The sequence below is a fragment of the Dermacentor andersoni genome, chromosome 2, assembly GCF_023375885.2.
Source record: "Dermacentor andersoni chromosome 2, qqDerAnde1_hic_scaffold, whole genome shotgun sequence".
In the NCBI taxonomy this organism is placed as follows: domain Eukaryota; kingdom Metazoa; phylum Arthropoda; class Arachnida; order Ixodida; family Ixodidae; genus Dermacentor; species Dermacentor andersoni.
In genome coordinates, this window is record NC_092815.1 from 64,822,658 (window position 1) to 64,839,814 (window position 17,157).

The 17,157-nt window shown below is 50.7% G+C and overlaps 1 protein-coding gene across 1 annotated transcript; it reads right to left on the bottom strand.

Annotated features, from left to right (window-relative positions):
• Positions 1-4,347: 4,347 nt before the first annotated feature.
• On the bottom strand, positions 4,348-9,113 carry LOC126542168 (probable chitinase 10). Its single transcript, XM_050189112.2, has 2 exons — positions 8,606-9,113; positions 4,348-5,583 (listed from the first exon to the last, which is right to left on the bottom strand). Exons 1-2 carry the CDS (start codon positions 8,918-8,920, stop codon positions 4,408-4,410), a joined length of 1,491 nt encoding a protein of 496 aa, XP_050045069.2. The 5' UTR covers positions 8,921-9,113; the 3' UTR covers positions 4,348-4,407.
• Positions 9,114-17,157: the final 8,044 nt, after the last annotated feature.

Consider the following 17,157-nt stretch of genomic DNA (forward strand, 5'->3'; position numbering starts at 1 on the left):
CGCCTGTTTTTCGTCTCCGGCGTCGTTGACGATGATGGCCGTGTCCGCTCGATGGTTCGTTTCCTTTTGACTTTAAGATTACCTGTCTTTTTCTTTCTCTAGCCCCCCCTCCCCGAGCTACTCACAGGTTTCCTTTCGTGCGCATTTCGGCGGTGCAGACCTTGTTGATTCGCTATAACTTGTTTCTATGGCAACCGTTATTCTGCCTGAATTCTGGATGCGCTTGCCCGGATGTCTGCATTCTGTTTTCTTCTTCTATTCAGTCCTCCCCGCCGATCACTTGTATCTTGTACCGTTGCGCAAGTTAAAGTACGCGGGCACATGCAAACTAACGCACGTCCATGCATACACACACGTACACACACGCGCGCGCACGCGCGTGCGTGCACGCGCGTGCGTGCACATAAACACAAGCCCTAACATGCAGTAGTCAGCGCTAGAGCTGCCCATCCGCCGCCCGTTAGCAGAAGATTTGCATTATCTGCTCTTCGCATGACGATAAAGTGAAACGTATCAGTTCAAAGCACCGAAAGCACCGCACCCGGTATCGAACCCGAAAGAGAGAAAGGGAGAGAGATAATGTTTAATTAAAAGAAAAGCGGCGCATGGAAACAAACCTGCAGAAATGATGACAAGAAATGGTACTACGCGGCAGCTGCTGTCTTTAGCCATTTAGTTCTGCAAATTGCTACTTTCGCCAATCTCTGTGAAAGTTCGTCGTCAGCAATATCAAAAGGCAATGAACTTCTGGTCGCATTGAATCGCTGTAGCGTCACGCTATCTCCGAACTTTAATTTCTTTCTTGTAATAGTTGACGCTTCAGGCCACTGCGCTCTGGATACGCCGACGAAGTGCGCGCGCTAATTCTGTTGATTATTCATCTGGTGTGATTGCTCAATGTTTGCGCCCAAAAGAATTAAATCTTAAAATTTACCGTTTTTTTTTGTAATTCGCATCTTTATATTCGGTAATATGTAGATACAATAGATTTCATATCTATGTCAGGTAAATTTTAAATTGCAGAAATTGCTCTCACCAGTTCTGATTGAAATTATAATCCTCAAAATTAGGAACGTATATTTTTTCAACTCTTGCACTGCCAGATTCATGGTTAATCCCCCAAAGTGGAGTATGCCAGGTCACTGAAGAACAACAACTACTACTACTGCTACTAAATACTGGACTATTGAACAAGATGCCCTGGATGCCTGTAATTGGTAAACTTGTGCGTTTATGTGTAATGTGTATGTGTGGATCATTTCACGCATCGCCAAACTCATCTGCAGAGAGAAGCGTGCCAGGCATATGGCCAGGGAAACATGTCTAGCGTTCACAAAATAATCTCTCTCTCTCTCTCTCACGTATGATTCCTCCCTTTCCAATTTCCCTTCTACTACATTTTCATATAATTTATGTATTTATCACTATCTTTATAGTATTCTTTTTTCTAACTGCCCCATCTTCGCCCATCTCCTATTGTCGGTAGGAAAACTTAATAGAAATAAGTGGGGTAGGTGCAGGTGAAATGTTTGAGTGTCATCTTAATCATTATGATCATCATTGTCATCACCACCATAAAGAGAATGAGGAGGAAGAAGTCCAGTGTAGCCACGACTGCCGCGAGGAAATTCTATAAGGAAATTCTAAAAACGGGAATTTGAAATTTGCGTTAAAGATTTGTGGGTTTACCCCTTTCTCACTGTTGCATTTTCACGGCACGCAGCCCGAACAGTTACGAGACACAGACCGCTCGAACAAGAAGACGTTTATTTAGGGGCGTGCGATAGCTTTTATCCCCTGAAGTGGGAAGGGAAGTGGGAGTGGAGAGAAGGAACGAAAGTATACTGCGCATGCGCAGAACTATCATGACGAAGACACAACACTCACCTTCTTTATTGCTCTTCAAGATTTTGTTCTTACTCTTGAAAGGCTGACTACTCTGGTACACATTCCTTTATTTCACCCGCGATCGGTTATTTCGGTATTTTCATGTATCTCTGTCTTCTACACCCATATTCATCGCTTACGTTTCACAATAGGCTTTTGCCATTTCTTGAGGAGAGCATCATTGTCGTCATCCCCGGAAGAAACTGAATGTTACTGTTTTTGTATTTAGTCTTATTATTATTATTATTATTTTAGGTCCATGGTCTAGTCAGGTAGGGCAACATCACCATCACCATCATTATTGAAGCGTCTGCCCGGGAAGCTCTAGCTGCAATATATAATAGTGCATGACCACGACGTTGACAGCTTAAAGCACTTTGATGTTGGCATAATCAATGTGTCATCACTGCAGCGTGAACCGCTGGATATCCAGCGTCCGCTGGATATTATGTTGTACTTGCTGAAAGTTGCGCAGGTCTCTGCGTTTTTTTTTATGCCTAAAGAACGGGATGAAACAACACAAGGTCGCCGCCTGGCCGGGATGGGCTATTTTGCCTTTCGATACGTAGCTTCTCGAAGCGCTTTTTTTGCCTGCAAATCTTGTTCTTTCAGCTTAATTCAATAGCACTCGTGACGTCGGCTCCCGTCTACTACCTCCGTTTCATACGATCACTACAGGCGAGCTCCATGTCCAGTATGGTTATCCGAGATTCGCAGAGCGACTGATGACAACAATTGAGCTCGCTAAGTATTTTTTTATAAGCTGACTTGACTATAAACTACTTAAGAACAATTTTTTCTATTGTATAAGTCCATCGTCCCAGGACAATGATTTCGCCCCACGGACACAACGAGACCTTGCGTCCACCTAAGGCCTCGTGTATGACAGTGAACTCGCAGCTTATAGAAAAGCCCTGTGCCGTGCACAAAACCAGCAGTTGTTCTTTCCACTCTCCTCAAATGTCTTCATAGTTTTCTTCACCTTTAACCCTTCCTTCACGTTGAGTAGCCGGCTAGAGCACGTTGACCGTAGCTAATATCTTTGCTACGCCCGCTAATATAAATGAAAAAAATATATATATAAAACATTTTTCTCCATGAGGTGTCTGAAGATCCGAAACTGTGGTTGTGTACAGTAAGCTTGCACTCCTCTCTGCTGAGCGGTGGCATTCGGGCGGGCAGCGCCAACGGCGTCAGCGCAGCGCCATGCTAGGCGTGCTGCGGGGCCGAACGCCCCTGGGAGCCTCGGTGGGCCAAAACCCGGCCGTCGTCTTCTACGTCGCCACGATGTTCACGCTCATCGTACTCGTCATGCACGTGTGGCTGCGCAAGCACAGCGAAGAGACGGCCTCAAGGCTTGCCGCGCAGCAGCACCTCGCCAGGCAGCACCAAGGGTCCGGCCGGCACCGAGGTAGGTCCGCGCTCAACCACACTGAAGGACGATACGTTAACGACGACGGCTACAGTGACCTAGAAACGCCAATCGCTGGCGCCGTGGATGACGAGTTCTTCTTGGCAACGCGGTCACTCAACAAGAGCAACGCGAGCGTCGATGTCGTGAACGAGAAACTATCGACCGGTGTCGGGGTTCTGCAGAGCGCCCCAGACGATCGAGGGAATTTAGACGAAACGTCCTGGTTCATCAAGTGGCTGAAGAAGAAACTTGGCCTTGGGTGGGTGCGAATGTCTGTCGAGACACGAGAACTCCCTGACAAAGTGCTGTAGACGCCGCTTTATTTGTTTCGTGAATTTGTGTTCATGGATATTATGGCCTCATGTTCTGGTGCGAGAATTTCGGGCCGTATGAATGACGCATGAAGAAGAACGACTCGCGGGTGAAAAAGCATCGAGACCAGCGAAATCAGCTGGCTGTGGAAACTTCGAAGAGCGCAAGTCATTGTAATTTTGTCGCCTGGCGTCGTTAATCACCACATGGAGCAGTGGAGCCAGTGGTGTTTTTCTGCACATTAAACCATCTTCGCTCGATTCGGTAATTTTTTAAAGAAGTGTGTCGTGATCGCTCATTTGAATCTAATAGTATATAGGTAAAGCACATTTTCTGCGGGTCGCGGTATCCCTAAACCAAAACTTTAAAGTAATAATCTGCAATTCCTGTAGAAGAAGCCCACTTTGACCAAGTGCTTTTCGACTGTGACAATTACAGGGACCATATTTATTGAAGGCGGCCTCGAAGCGAAAACGTGGAATGTCTGTGTTGGTGTTGAGCAGATATGTGATCTTACAACGGACAGAAGTTTGTACTACCGTTGATGCTACGTGCAATACTTTAGTAGTACAGCGCATGCCACTTTCGCTAAAGTGCTACAGGGAAGTGCTACTTCTAAGATGATAAATGGGCTTGAATGCTCCTTTAGTATTATTAATCAACCAAGTTTGCTATCTTCCTGTGCCACGCGCTATTATGCCGCTTTAGACAGTTACGATCCACTCCGTAAAAGATAACATTACTATATTCAGCATAGAGCACATGACCGAAGTCACTGCGGGAGCTGGGTTCTTTTATTTCACCCGGCCGGATTCGAAGAGGACATTGTAAAGGACGCCGCTGAAGGGGAACTTGCCCAAACCGCAGAAACCGCAGTAGTCATCCCAGTTCATGTCCCAAATGCCGAAGCAGCCGCCATGTTTTGTAGCGTTTGCAAGGGCGTACATGACCTTCCGGTACACCTTGGGATTCATGTAGGACACAAAGTTCCTCCCACTGATCGCAACCACGCTGTACTTGGTGTCATCTTCGATTTCGTACGTGGCCTTGCACACGTCATCGAACGCCAGGCGTCCCGCTTGTCCCGATCCAGGAAACGCCTTTCCGGGACCCAGAGCCATATTTCCGGGGTTGCTTCTGTTTGTAGTACGAGCCACGGTAAAGGACCAGCCGGCAAGGGATGTCATGTAGCAGAGATGGTACCTGCCGTCCTTGCGAAGGATGTTGTCCTTGGTCTCCCAGAGGATGCGGTTGTACTTGTACAGAAAGTCCACTTTGAATGGCGCGAAGGTCCTTGCAAAGGAAGGCTGCTGGGCGGCCGTCACTGGGGGCGTCACGAGGATGCTGTATGGGGCGAGAAGAGCAACCAAGGCCGGCATATCGAAGTGCTCTCGCAACTGCTGCTCGTACGGTACGACTGTGCCAACCAGTTTGCCCGTCAGCTTGTACAGCTCCTTCATTAGCCTCAGAAGCTTGACGTGCAGTCGGGTCTCCTGCAGGGACGGGTACGTCCAGTAGAGGAAGACGCCGCCGAAGTCATACGCCTTCAGCCAGCTAAGGATGTTCATGGCGAGTGTGAGGGCCGACTTTTCGTCGCGGCAAGCCACCGCGAACTTCCCATTGGAGGCTTCGCCATCGCCAACGGCAAGCCAGAATCGGGTGACCTCCGTTTTTCGTGGCAGGTTTTGTACGAGACGCAACGTCTCTGGCGTCGTGGTTACGTTGAAGAACTGGTCAAGGCCGAAGCAACAGTACACGATGTCTGTGCAGAGGTGCGTTGGTAGGTCGCTCGGTTGCAGTTCGAGCGAGTTGCACGTCCGCGGGTGGTGGCGCCCGTTACTGCCGCTTCGGCTACCATGAACCATGCAGATGGATCGTGCCGTGCGGCTCAACGCACTCTCGGGCAACAGCGTGGATGGAAGATCAGCGTCTTCAGACACAATTTCGATGGCGGTGTCCTTGGCAACTACCTGAAGCGAAAGCGAATAAAGGCAGCTTAAAGCTCACTGATGGCAGTACCCATGTTCACACGTAGGACGCAAACAAAGTCTCCACCATTCATCATTGTAGACGTTTAGCTAAGATTTCTCCACCAGTAAGAAGGTCGAGTCAATAGCTCCGTGCCAATACATGATGTAAACGTTACACGCACATTTCAGCGCACCTTGCTGGCAATAATACACTAGCTCTAATTACTAAGTGTTGTTTTGAGAAGTCTTTGATACATATTATAGTACATGTGTGTGTATCATTGTGAACTGCACAATACAATTTGCAATATGTCTCTGCAGCTAACATGTAGCAATCATCTTTATGCACAGCACTGTGATTTGTACAATGCATGAATGACAGTTTATAGCGAGACGAAATTCACACCCTCTAAGCGAAGCTTTCTTCACAAGGTTTTGCTTGTTGTCGTGCCAATGTTCATGCACGATTGTGTATAGTGCACGTACATTAACCGACAATGTAGTACCAGCGATCGTAACTGTCTTCTGACTAATAAAACAATCTATCACGTAATGACTGCTGTACATTCAATATCGGATCATATAGGTACATTTAAAACGCAGACATTTTGGTGCGATAGCGCATCGGCTTATTTGATATTGTTATTCTTTTGTATTTCGGCTATCCCATTCTTGGTCAGCTTACGTGCTACCGGCTATCTGTAACACCAAGTGTACAAAGTCCCTAAATCTAGATGTAAATGACGTAGGTAATTATATAAATGTAAATAGGTGTCGTCCTTCTGAGTGTGTATGCCTGTCATCCCCATTTTTTTCTGGGTAAGTGCCATAGATCGCGGTTCTCTTCGTAACATCGCCGCGTAGACGTCTCACACCGTGTATCTGCCTGACTTGGTGTTTCCATTTCGACATTGCTTGTTAACGGTGTGGTGTATAAAAATAAATATTTCACGAGATAAAAACTGCCACTTAAGTGCTGCATAAAATAAGCAATATATGAGATACGCATTGCATATTATGATAATAAACACAACTGTACGCATTGCATTTAGCTGTACATCATTTAATTACACCTTCATATAGCTTCGCTTCACATACGTTACAACACACGCATTGCATAGATCTGCATAATTTTTTACCGTGGCTAAGCCATAACCTAATGCATTTTGTAAATGGCTATCGAGAACTCATCACACATTAAGAGGCCCAAGGCGACTGCTCTTGCAAGGTTAATTATTAGCCGCTAAGTAATTATTGCAAAGTTTCGTAAGTGAAAGAAGACATCGGTGGGCATAAATAACAATATGGTTTAATAGCAACGTTGTGCACCAGTAACATCAATTGACTTTTTTCGAAGTGTTTGTTCTTGTAGGAAACATTAAGAAGCTTTAGCTTGGACCCAACTCCAACGCGGCCTATTCAAATACATGTTAAACGCAAAAACGCTTTTCTGAGATAACCACTGGACCAATTTTAATTACATTTGTTGCATTTGAAAGAGAAGGCAAATTCTAGTGACTGTTTGAAGCGGAATTTCGATATAGGGCCTGTTTTTCTCAAAAGAATTGTCAAAAATTCGAACGTTCGAAAAAAATATAAGCACGAAGTTTACAAATTAATAGCTTTGTATCAAGAACAGATATCGCGGTTCTGCAAACGGCATCCATTAGATCATTCAAGCGGGATTATATATCTTACCTGAATTTGTTACGTTGAGTACAAGGGTTCTGCAAAATTTATATTTCCATACTAGTAACCTTTTTCAGATTCATGTGTAACATATAAATTTTATCCGCTTTATATGTACTATCAGATGCAATTCATTGAGTTGTGATATCACTTTTCATTGCTGAGTTAGAGTTTTTGACTGGATAGTTTCGTTTGCTGAAAATGTGCAATTTTTGCCAACTCTAAAGAAAAACTACAACCTAAATAAAAAATTCAAAATACACAGTAACTAGATTTTAAGTTTTCTTTTAAATGCAACAAACCTCGTCGAATTCGGTGTAGTGGTTGCAGAGAAAAATGAATTCTCCTTTTCCATGTATATAGATAGGAGCACCCGAGCTGAAGCTTCCTCTTACGCGAACTTAACAGGTTTTACTGGGCTCGAGAACGTTGCGATGCCGATTCCGAATCCGTCCTAGGGACTTCAGACGTTCAATAGATTCGCATAATTATAGTTACCAATAAAATAAGTCTGAAATTGTTATTTAGCCTCCGGCGCCCATTGTATGAATGCGCTTTATATTGTGCGGCAGCAAGCCTTTGTGTAATCTGCGATATACGTAGGCTAGTAGACTGTTGGTTCCGAGCATGTAGTTTCCTGCTGCAATTAGTATATAGGGAAAGTATGGCACTGCGATCGTTCAGCCGCCATGAGAATGATGGTTAGTACACAGATTTGTCTAATCTTCGTTCTTGCGGTTTCAGGCATTCATGTGGCTTTAGTTACTACACGGCCTTTATTGCCCTAAAATACGAACCAGTCCTATTTTTCTAAACGCAGAAGTCAGTAAGTCTGCATAATCATCGTGAATTGATGCATTTCTAACGCAACATTTTGTTGGAAAGGATCAATTTGTGAAGTAACAAGCTCGTTTTCAACCGGAAGGACGTGATTTAGGCCAATCCATCACTAGGATGCTGGTATGCTATTCTGGAAACTGTCCAATTTAGCCATATTGTCATATTCTCTATTGATGATGTTTTGAGCCAATCAGAGATGCCGTAGCTGCCCTTGCTGCCCATGAAAGTTCCCTCTAGTAATCTTTAACCGTAGTCATCTAGTTACCATAGATACCGTATGGTTAACAGCGTGACAGACATTCGATATAGCTATGTGCTCGCCAGCGTCGAGTTGTAAAATAAAAAAAATGATGACCTCCCTGGTCTGTGTGGAGTTGCCTGTGTGACCATCTAATCAATTGCCATTTAACCTTCGGAACTACGCCCGGTGGACCTGTGCCTACGGATTATGAAGACAACAACAATGGTCTCAAGAAACGAGGGTTCTCTTTACCTCCTCGTTGTCAAACACCCGCTTGGGGAGGTAGCTTCCGGACGGCGGTCGCCGTCTCGCGGCCGCCTTCTTGGCAGGCCCAGCAGCGGAAGCAGCAGCAGCAGCGGCAGCAGCGGCGGCGGTGGCGTTGACGGGCTTCGATACGCCGTCTTCGCCGGGGTCCGGCTCGTGCAGGTCGAACTTGCCGGTGCGCTTGCGCCCAGCGGTGACGCCGCGCAGGACCATGAGGTCGCGGAAGGACGCGTTGTCGATCATGCGCGTCTGGAGCAGCACGACCAGGGCGAACATTACTACGAGGGTCATCACGATGCACATGACTGAGGTCGAATTTTCGAGTTGCGTCGGCCCAGCGCCACCCGCGGCGCCGGTCGTCTCGGGACCAGCCGCGGAGCGGCCGCCCGGCCGAGCGACCGTCACCGGCAGCGCTGCCTCCGTCGTGAGGGTTCGTCCTGGGGGCTGGAGAGGTCTTGCGGAGCGTCCGCTTCGCCCCGCTTCACTTGTTCTTCTTCCTCGTTCCCGTGCCGCATGCCCTCGCGGTGACCTCGCCCACCAAAATCCGTCCCAATTGGATGTGGCCAGCAAAGCTTGGAAGTGCCTGCCCAGCTTTAAACTGCACCTATACTTTACGAAATTTTTCTCCAATGTCGAGCTGATTTCAAAGAGAAGGTGTCTATGGCTGGGGTTCCATAAATTTTTCGTGTCCGTCAAGAAATCTGAGTGAACAAGAACTATCATCATCGGCAATGGCTCTTGCCACTGCTCGAGCGTTCGTCGTCGTCTTATACCACAGCTGGCTCTTTGGCGTCCCTCGACGTAACTGCGCGAAGGAGCTCGTGTTACTGCTCGCGCGTTCGTCGTCGTCTATCATGGGTGGCTCCGTTGCGTTGCCGCTCATCACGCCGGAGTTCCAGCGAGGGGGCCTTGTAGCAAGTAGGTGACGCCCCCTCGGACATAATCTTGGTTCACCCGCCAAGCTTGGCGGCCTGCTATAGCTCGGCAGGCAACAGTGGTCACCCGCACTACAATAAACACCGACGAGCACGGCAGCTCGCCGGTCAGTAATCTTTCAGCACCACCACGCTGAGAAGCCCTCCCTTGTTCACGACCCGGGGTGGATCGTGACACTGGCGACGAGGATGGGATCCTCGTGACTCTAGCGACGAAGCTGGCAACGAGTACCTACGGAGCGTCCCACGCCGCCGCGAGCGGCGAAACACTGCCCCCCGTTGCTGTCGCCATGCCGCTGTACGGAAGGCTCGAGCCGTTCGAGGGAGATGGGTCCGCCTGGCAAATTTACGAGGAGCAAGTCCACCTGTTCTTCCGGGCAAACGACACGCCCGAGGCCAAACAGCGGGACATTTTCCTGGCCAGCTGCGGGACCCGCGTCTTCAGCCTCTTGCTCGACCTTCTGAAGCCAGCCACGCCGCACGTTAAGACGCTGGGTGAGCTGCTTGCCATACTGCGCTCTCATTTTAACCCAGCACCGTCCACACTCATGGAGCGTTTCCGCTTCAACAACCGGAGCCGCCGGGAAGGAGAGACCCTCGGGCAATTCGTTGCTGCGCTACGAGGGTTAGCGAGTGCCTGCGCTTTCGGGGACCAACTGGACTCGCTGCTCCGGGACCGTTTCGTCTGCGGAATCAACAACCCCGCCATGCAGACGCGACTCCTGGAGCTTCCCGACCCGTCGCTGGACGACGCCGTGAAGGCAGCGCTGGCAATGGCAGCTGCCGCCAAGGACGCCGGCGAGATTTCACGTGCGACTGGCTCACCGTCGGCGGAAGCGGCGGTCAACAAGTTCGCGACAAAGGGCAGTACCTGCGGTCGCTGTGGTGGTGCCCACTCCCCTCCACAGTGCCAGTTCTCTCAAGCACAATGCTTTACATGCGGGAAAACTGGGCACCTGGCACGTGTATGCCGAAGTGGGAGGACGAACAGCAAGCAGCAGCCGGATTCAAGCCCAGGTACAACACAAGCCCGCGGCCAGGGTAGCCGTCGCAAGGGTACGCGGCGGAGGCATGCGGCAGCAAGCTCAAGCTCTTCCGCGGCCAGGCTCCACGTCGTGGCCGAGGACCCGCCGATTTTCGACATGTGGCACACAGGCTTTGTACCGTCGTCTGTGCCGCCATACATGCTGACCGTCGAAATCTGCGGGCACCCCATTTCCATGGAGCTGGACACGGGGGCCAGCGTGTCTGTAATGGCCGGGAAGCTCTTCAAGCGGACTTTCCCCGGCGTGTCCGTCGAGGCTTCGGGCGTGATGCTGCGCAGCTACTCCGGGCAACTCTCCCAGGTCCAGGGTCAGGCACAGGTCAGCGTTCGCTTTGGCGACAGGGAGGCAACCCTTCCCCTTTACTTAACGAAGGGGTCGTCGCCGACGCTGCTGGGCCGAAACTGGATTCATGCATTAGGCGTTCGTCTGCCACAGTACCAGAAAGCCAGCCTGCATGTAGTGCAAGACGTTCCCAGCCTCCTGACTCAGTTCAAGTCCCTGTTCCAGCCAGGGGTGGGCACATTTGCCGGCACGACGGCTGGCATCTATGTACCTGAGGGAGCCCGGCCACGCTTTTTCAAGCCTCGCCCACTGCCGTTCGCCCTGAAGGACGGGGTTACCCAGGAGCTGCAACGGTTGCAGCGAGAGGGCATCCTGGTGCCCGTAAAGACATCTGAATGGGCCGCTCCCATCGTGCCAGTCCTCAAGCGAGATGGCAGTGTCAGAATCTGCGGGGATTTCAAAGTTACCATCAACCCCGTCGCTACCGTCGAGAAGTACCCGCTGCCCCGGATTGAAGACCTCTGGTCAGCATTGTCCGGTGGACAGAAGTTTACCAAGCTCGACCTCAGAGATGCTTACCAGCAGCTGGTGCTCCAGGATGCCTCCCGGAAGTATGTCACTATATCGACAACTTTGGGACTCTTTCAGTACACGCGCTTACCGTTTGGCGTGGCCTCAGCCCCAGCCATATTCCAGAGGGAGATGGACAACCTCTTCAGGGGCATGAGGCACGTGGCGGTGTACTTGGACGACATCCTGGTTACTGGCAGCGACGACAGGGACCACCTGCAGAACCTGCACGACGTCTTGGCACGACTACAGGACGCCGGCCTCAAACTCAAGCTGGAAAAGTGTGTTTTCCTAGCCCCCAGCGTTGAGTACTTGGGACATATCATTTCCCAGGCAGGCCTAGCCCCGGCTCCCCGCAAAGTTGATGCGGTGCTCAAGGCACCTAAGCCCCAGAACAAGAAGGAGCTTCAGAGCTACCTGGGCCTCATCAACTTCTACAGGAGTTTTCTGCCGAACCTGTCGCAGCATCTACAGCCGCTCCATCTTCTGCTTCGAGATGGTCAGCAATGGGTCTGGAAGAAGGAGCAGGACCAGGCCTTCCAGCGCAGCAAGGAGCTAATCACCAAGGCTCCAGTGCTGGTGCATTTCGATCCTGCTAAGCCTGTAGTCCTTACCGTAGATGCGTCGCCGTACGGTGTGGGAGCCGTCCTGGCACACCGGGACAAAGATGGCCAGGAACACCCTGTGTCGTTTGCTTCCCGACGGCTTCATGCTGCAGAACAGCGTTACAGCCAGCTGGACAAGGAATGTTTGGCCCTCATGTTCGGTGTCGAACGCTTCCACCAGTACCTTTGGGGCCGGAAGTTCGAGGCGGTCACAGACCACAAGCCGCTGTTGGGGCTGCTGGGGCCTGACAAGGCAGTTCCTGTGCAGGCATCGCCTCGAGTGGTACGCTGGGCCTTGAGGCTGGCGGCTTACAGCTACCAGCTGGTTTACCGTCCGGGAAAGGACCTGGGACCTGCTGATGCCCTGAGCCGCCTGCCCCGGCCAGAGGTGCCTGATGCTGTTCCAGAACCTGCTGAAGTGTTCATGCTGGAACACGCGTACCCGGAGGTGCTCTCCAGATCTGCGGTATCTCAAGCGACCAGCCGGGACCCAGTCCTGTCTCAGGTGGTCAAGGCGGTGTCCCGTGGAGAGGAATTGGTGCAGCAGGCCTATAGCCACAAAGCCGCTGAGCTGAGCTTGCAGCAGGGCTGCCTACTGTGGGGTTCGAGGGTGGTGATCCCACAAAGTCTCCGGTCCAGGGTTCTGCAGTTGCTGCACGCGGGTCATCCAGGGATAGAAAAGACTAAGATGGTGGCCCGGTCCCATGTTTGGTGGCCTGGACTGGACCAAGACATCGCGCATTTGGTGCAGAGCTGCCAAATCTGCCAGGAGAATCAGCGAGCCTCGCGTCGTGTGGAAATCACCCCCTGGCCGTTCCCACAGAGACCCTGGTCCCGCCTACATGTGGATTTTGGGGGACCCTTCAAGGGCCATTACTTCCTGGTGGTGGTGGACGCCTTTACAAAGTGGGTAGAGGTTATACCCGTCACCACCCCATCAGCAGGCGCGACCATTGCAGCGCTTCGACAGGTCTTCGCCGCCCAGGGGTTGCCAGATGTCATCGTGTCGGACAATGGTCCTGCTTTCGCCAGCGCAGAGTACCTGGCCTGGCTGACGAAAAACGGAATCCGCCGGATGATGGTTCCACCGTACCACCCTGCTTCAAATGGTGCAGCCGAGCGGGTGGTGCAAACCATCAAAGACAAGCTCAAGAAGAGCCAGACTGGGGATTTCCGGACGCAGATTGCTCGGATACTATTCCAGTACCGGACCACACCTCACGATGTCACTGGCCGTGCCCCCTGTGAGCTCCTGCTGGGTCGGATGGTCAAGACACCCTTGCACGTCTTGCATCCGGACCTCCGATCCACAGTGCTTTTGAAGCAGCTGAAGCAGAAGCTGGCTGCTGACCAAGGATGCCGTCCCGGGCCTTTGCCAGAGTCGGGAGCTCCAGTTTTCGCCAGGAACTTCCGTCCTGGCTCACCCTGGTCTGCCGGACAGGTGGTGTCTCCTGCCAGCGCCTCATCGCTGCTCGTCCGCATGCCAGATGGGGCCATGTGGCATAGACACGCCGACCATGTCAGACCTCGCCTCGGGACCTGGCCAGCACCCTCGACTGCCACTGAGTTCCAGCCCGCAGGAGGACTACCGGCAGCACCAGTCGCTTCTAGCGGAGTACCACCTACCTCGGAGGCGGCAACCGTAGCCAGTGGTGCGGCACCCGTTGGACCGGTGTCGAGCTCGGCACCACTCACGAGGCCGACCACTACGGACCCTCCGGATGGAGCGAGGCTGGCCCAGGCAGCACCCGGCGTTGCCACACCCGACCCGTCAACACCGGTGCCCAGGCGGAGTACTCGACGGCGGAGGCCACCAGACCGTTACTCGCCTGGGTAGCAGGCACCGTCGACCCAGCTAGGGTGGAGGCAGAGCCTCATAGTGTGAACTTGGACATTTGTTTGAACTTGTACGTTTGTTTTTTATTTTAACAAACAAACTGGGGGTGAGGGGTTGTAGCAAGTAGGTGACGCCCCCTCGGACATAATCTTGGTTCACCCGCCAAGCTCGGCGGCCTGCTATAGCTCGGCAGGCAACAGTGGTCACCCGCACTACAATAAACACCGACGAGCACGGCAGCTCGCCGGTCAGTAATCTTTCAGCACCACCACGCTGAGAAGCCCTCCCTTGTTCACGACCCGGGGTGGATCGTGACACCCATCCCTCTGCGAAGCCGCTTATGGCACTGGCCCATTGACAGTCTGTGCGGTGAATGAATGAATGAAGAAGTTTTATTTCCACCGAAAAGGGGCTGTCTGTGATTCCTGCCTCAAATTGTTTGCCTCAATGTATCGCGAAATGAAAACGCGAATTTATATAAAGGATGTACAACGCGAATAAACGCAGATGTATAAAAATAAATGTGTGTGCGTACCATCAGTCACAATGACCACCGATCAAGACAATAAATATATTCGTACCTTTGTTCAAAATTCTGTGTCACCTCGTTGTCGTGTGCTACACAGTTTCGCTGGTCATGCAATTTCACAGGGTGGAATGGCTCATCATATTTTGAGTTCTCGTTTTTATTGTGGTTGCAACGCAAGAAACCCAGTATTAAAGGAATCTTCGTGTTTGTAAAAGAGGAGGAGGAAGAGGAAAAACGTTTATTGAAAAAAAGAAATGAAAATGCAGCGCACACCTTCGCAGTGTCTAATTCCTTAGGCAGGCGAGGAAGCGCGATGATCATTTTCATCTGAAGAGAATCAGTTTTATACTGCAATTAGTATTCTTTGGGGATTTCCCCTCCTATGTTCAGTTTGTTTGTGTCTAATCTCTTTCACCCAGTCATCCAAGTTACAAATGGTCTACTAGCTACCACTAGTTCCAAGTTGCCTAATGTCGTTATGTGCTGGCTCGTGTCTTGCAGATAAGATGGCATGGGCCGCTGGGTATGTGGCCGAATCGACAACTTGTTGATGGCTGCGGTCTGACCTAGTAGACTACTTGGTTCACTGGGTATTTGCCATAGGGTACTTCTACATGGGGTATGTGATATTGATATGTGCTATAGTCTTCGTCGATCCTGTAGAATGAATGAGCCAAGGTGACCCAAGGGATATGTAGCCTTAGCTATGTTAAAGCGATAGCGCCCCATCCGCAACAGACATCTCCGCATCGAACACGGCCGCTTGATGGATAGCCATTGCAACAACGTCGCAACCAGGATACTAGGGATAGGGGGAGTTGCTACGGAGTTTCAACTGGGCGCAGTGATTACATGATATATTGCGCCGCGGTATATTACTCGGCATTGCGGCTGGCAGCAAGACTGTGTCACTTGGTGTGCCTACCGATGCGCCCGCCAGGTTGCGCGATTCACGGGTCCCATGGGGATATGGCATGGGGATAAAATAGACATAATAATAATGATCATAATATATAAAACATATCCCCATCACCAACTGCACACCCATTATAAGAAATATTGCTTGTCGCATTAAGGTCGCCAATTATATTTAAAAAATCGATGCGCTGCAAACTTTAAAAAAAAAGTTTTGTTGGTTTGTTACCGTGATAGATGTGTGCTTGTGAGCTCGTGAAAGATGTGTGCGAAGTGTTGACAGCGCAATGTTTAGAGCAGCCTGAATACAGCTGTATCAATACCCCCTTTGTACAGCCATGAAAACAACTGTGGATGATAGGTTTGCACAGATGCAGACGGCAAAGATAGGATAGGAATAACTATTTTTAAAATACCGGCAAATGACGGTTTAACGCGTCGTTACGCTGGCCAAGCGTCGACCCAGGGTTATGCACTGCTCTGTACTACCCCGGTTCGTCCCGTTTGTAGTGGGTTGTGAGGCTTGGGCTTTTCGAGCTCACCCCGGGCCTGCTGGACGACCCATAGTTGAGTGTCCTTGTCTGCACACTGCACTGCGATCTGAAGTTGGGGCGGGTATGTCCTGGAGGTAGCTTCGGTCAGGAACCTGGTGTGGTGACACTGCGTACGAGCGCGACGCGTATGCGTGTCGGAATGAGCAGTCGACGAGTCGCGCTCAAGGTGACGAAAGGAAAAAGCCCCTTGTTTATTGTGCTGGCCGATAATATACACTCGGGGGGCGGGGGGACGTCATGTGGTAAAAGTAGCTTGGTGCACGTAGTTGTCACCCAGCTATCTGTCGTGACGTCACACGCCGCACACAGGCAGGCGATAACAGCACATCTGGCACAGTCCCACATGATGTGCCATTGGTCTGCCGAACCCACTGCATAAACACCACCCACACGACTTGGATAGAGTTCTGGGTGAAGCCCGTGTAGTACTGCTGGGGCGAGGAGTGCCCGTTCCGTCTTCCTTAGGATGACGACCTCCTCCCCAACCGGCACAGAGTACCGGGTGGGGAGGCAGCATTGTCCGTCGAGCTAAGCGGTAACACCTGGTAACTTCGCTATAAGTGGTCACTCGGTCTTTGGTTTCGAACCACGGCATGGAACGGTTACTCTCGGGGGCGCGGAGGGTAAGCGCTCGCGCCGCCGAATGGGCCATCTCGTTGTGGTTCGGTGAGGATGGACACTCGCCGGCGTGCGCCAGGAACCACTTGATACGGATGTTTCTGCCGTGGTGTTGGAGCTGGAGCTTGCCGATGATGGCGGCCGCCGGCGCACGCACTCGCTCCTTGGCAAAGCTGCGCATGGCGTTCCTCGAGTCAAGATGGTAATACTTCAGCGTAGCCAAATAATGTGCGATCCCCCCCAAAAGAACAAGAAATTAATAGCAAACAAGCGATGCGCACTACAAGTTAGCATTGCTCTAATGTCTTTTCATAGCAGCTGTATTTAGTTCATAACCTTCGCAACAAATCAATGCTAAACAGCTTTTAAACGTTTGAAGCCTTGCTCGTTCATTCGAATTGCAGCCAGGGCCATGCAAGAAAACATCAGTCTGCGTTAGCCGAAAGTCTTGGTTACCGATGTTTTCAATACTAATGATTACTGGACTTAGTCATGACTGGCGCAGGGACAAGCCCTGCAAAACAACCAAACGTCTATGCATTGACACCAGCATATAAGAATTTAAGAATAGGTGTAGGCTTTGAGTTTTAGCTACGGATATGTTCATAATGCAGCATTCACTTTGCTTCAAATATGAAACATTCACCAT

Coding starts and splice junctions, on each gene's coding strand:
- LOC126542168 (XM_050189112.2), bottom strand. CDS start 8,920: ATGTGCATCGTGATGACCCTCGTAGTAATGTTCGCCCTGGTCGTGCTG. Junction 5,584..8,605: donor GGGTGTTTGACAACGAGGAG/GTAAAGAGAACC, acceptor CTTTCGCTTCAG/GTAGTTGCCAAGGACACCGC.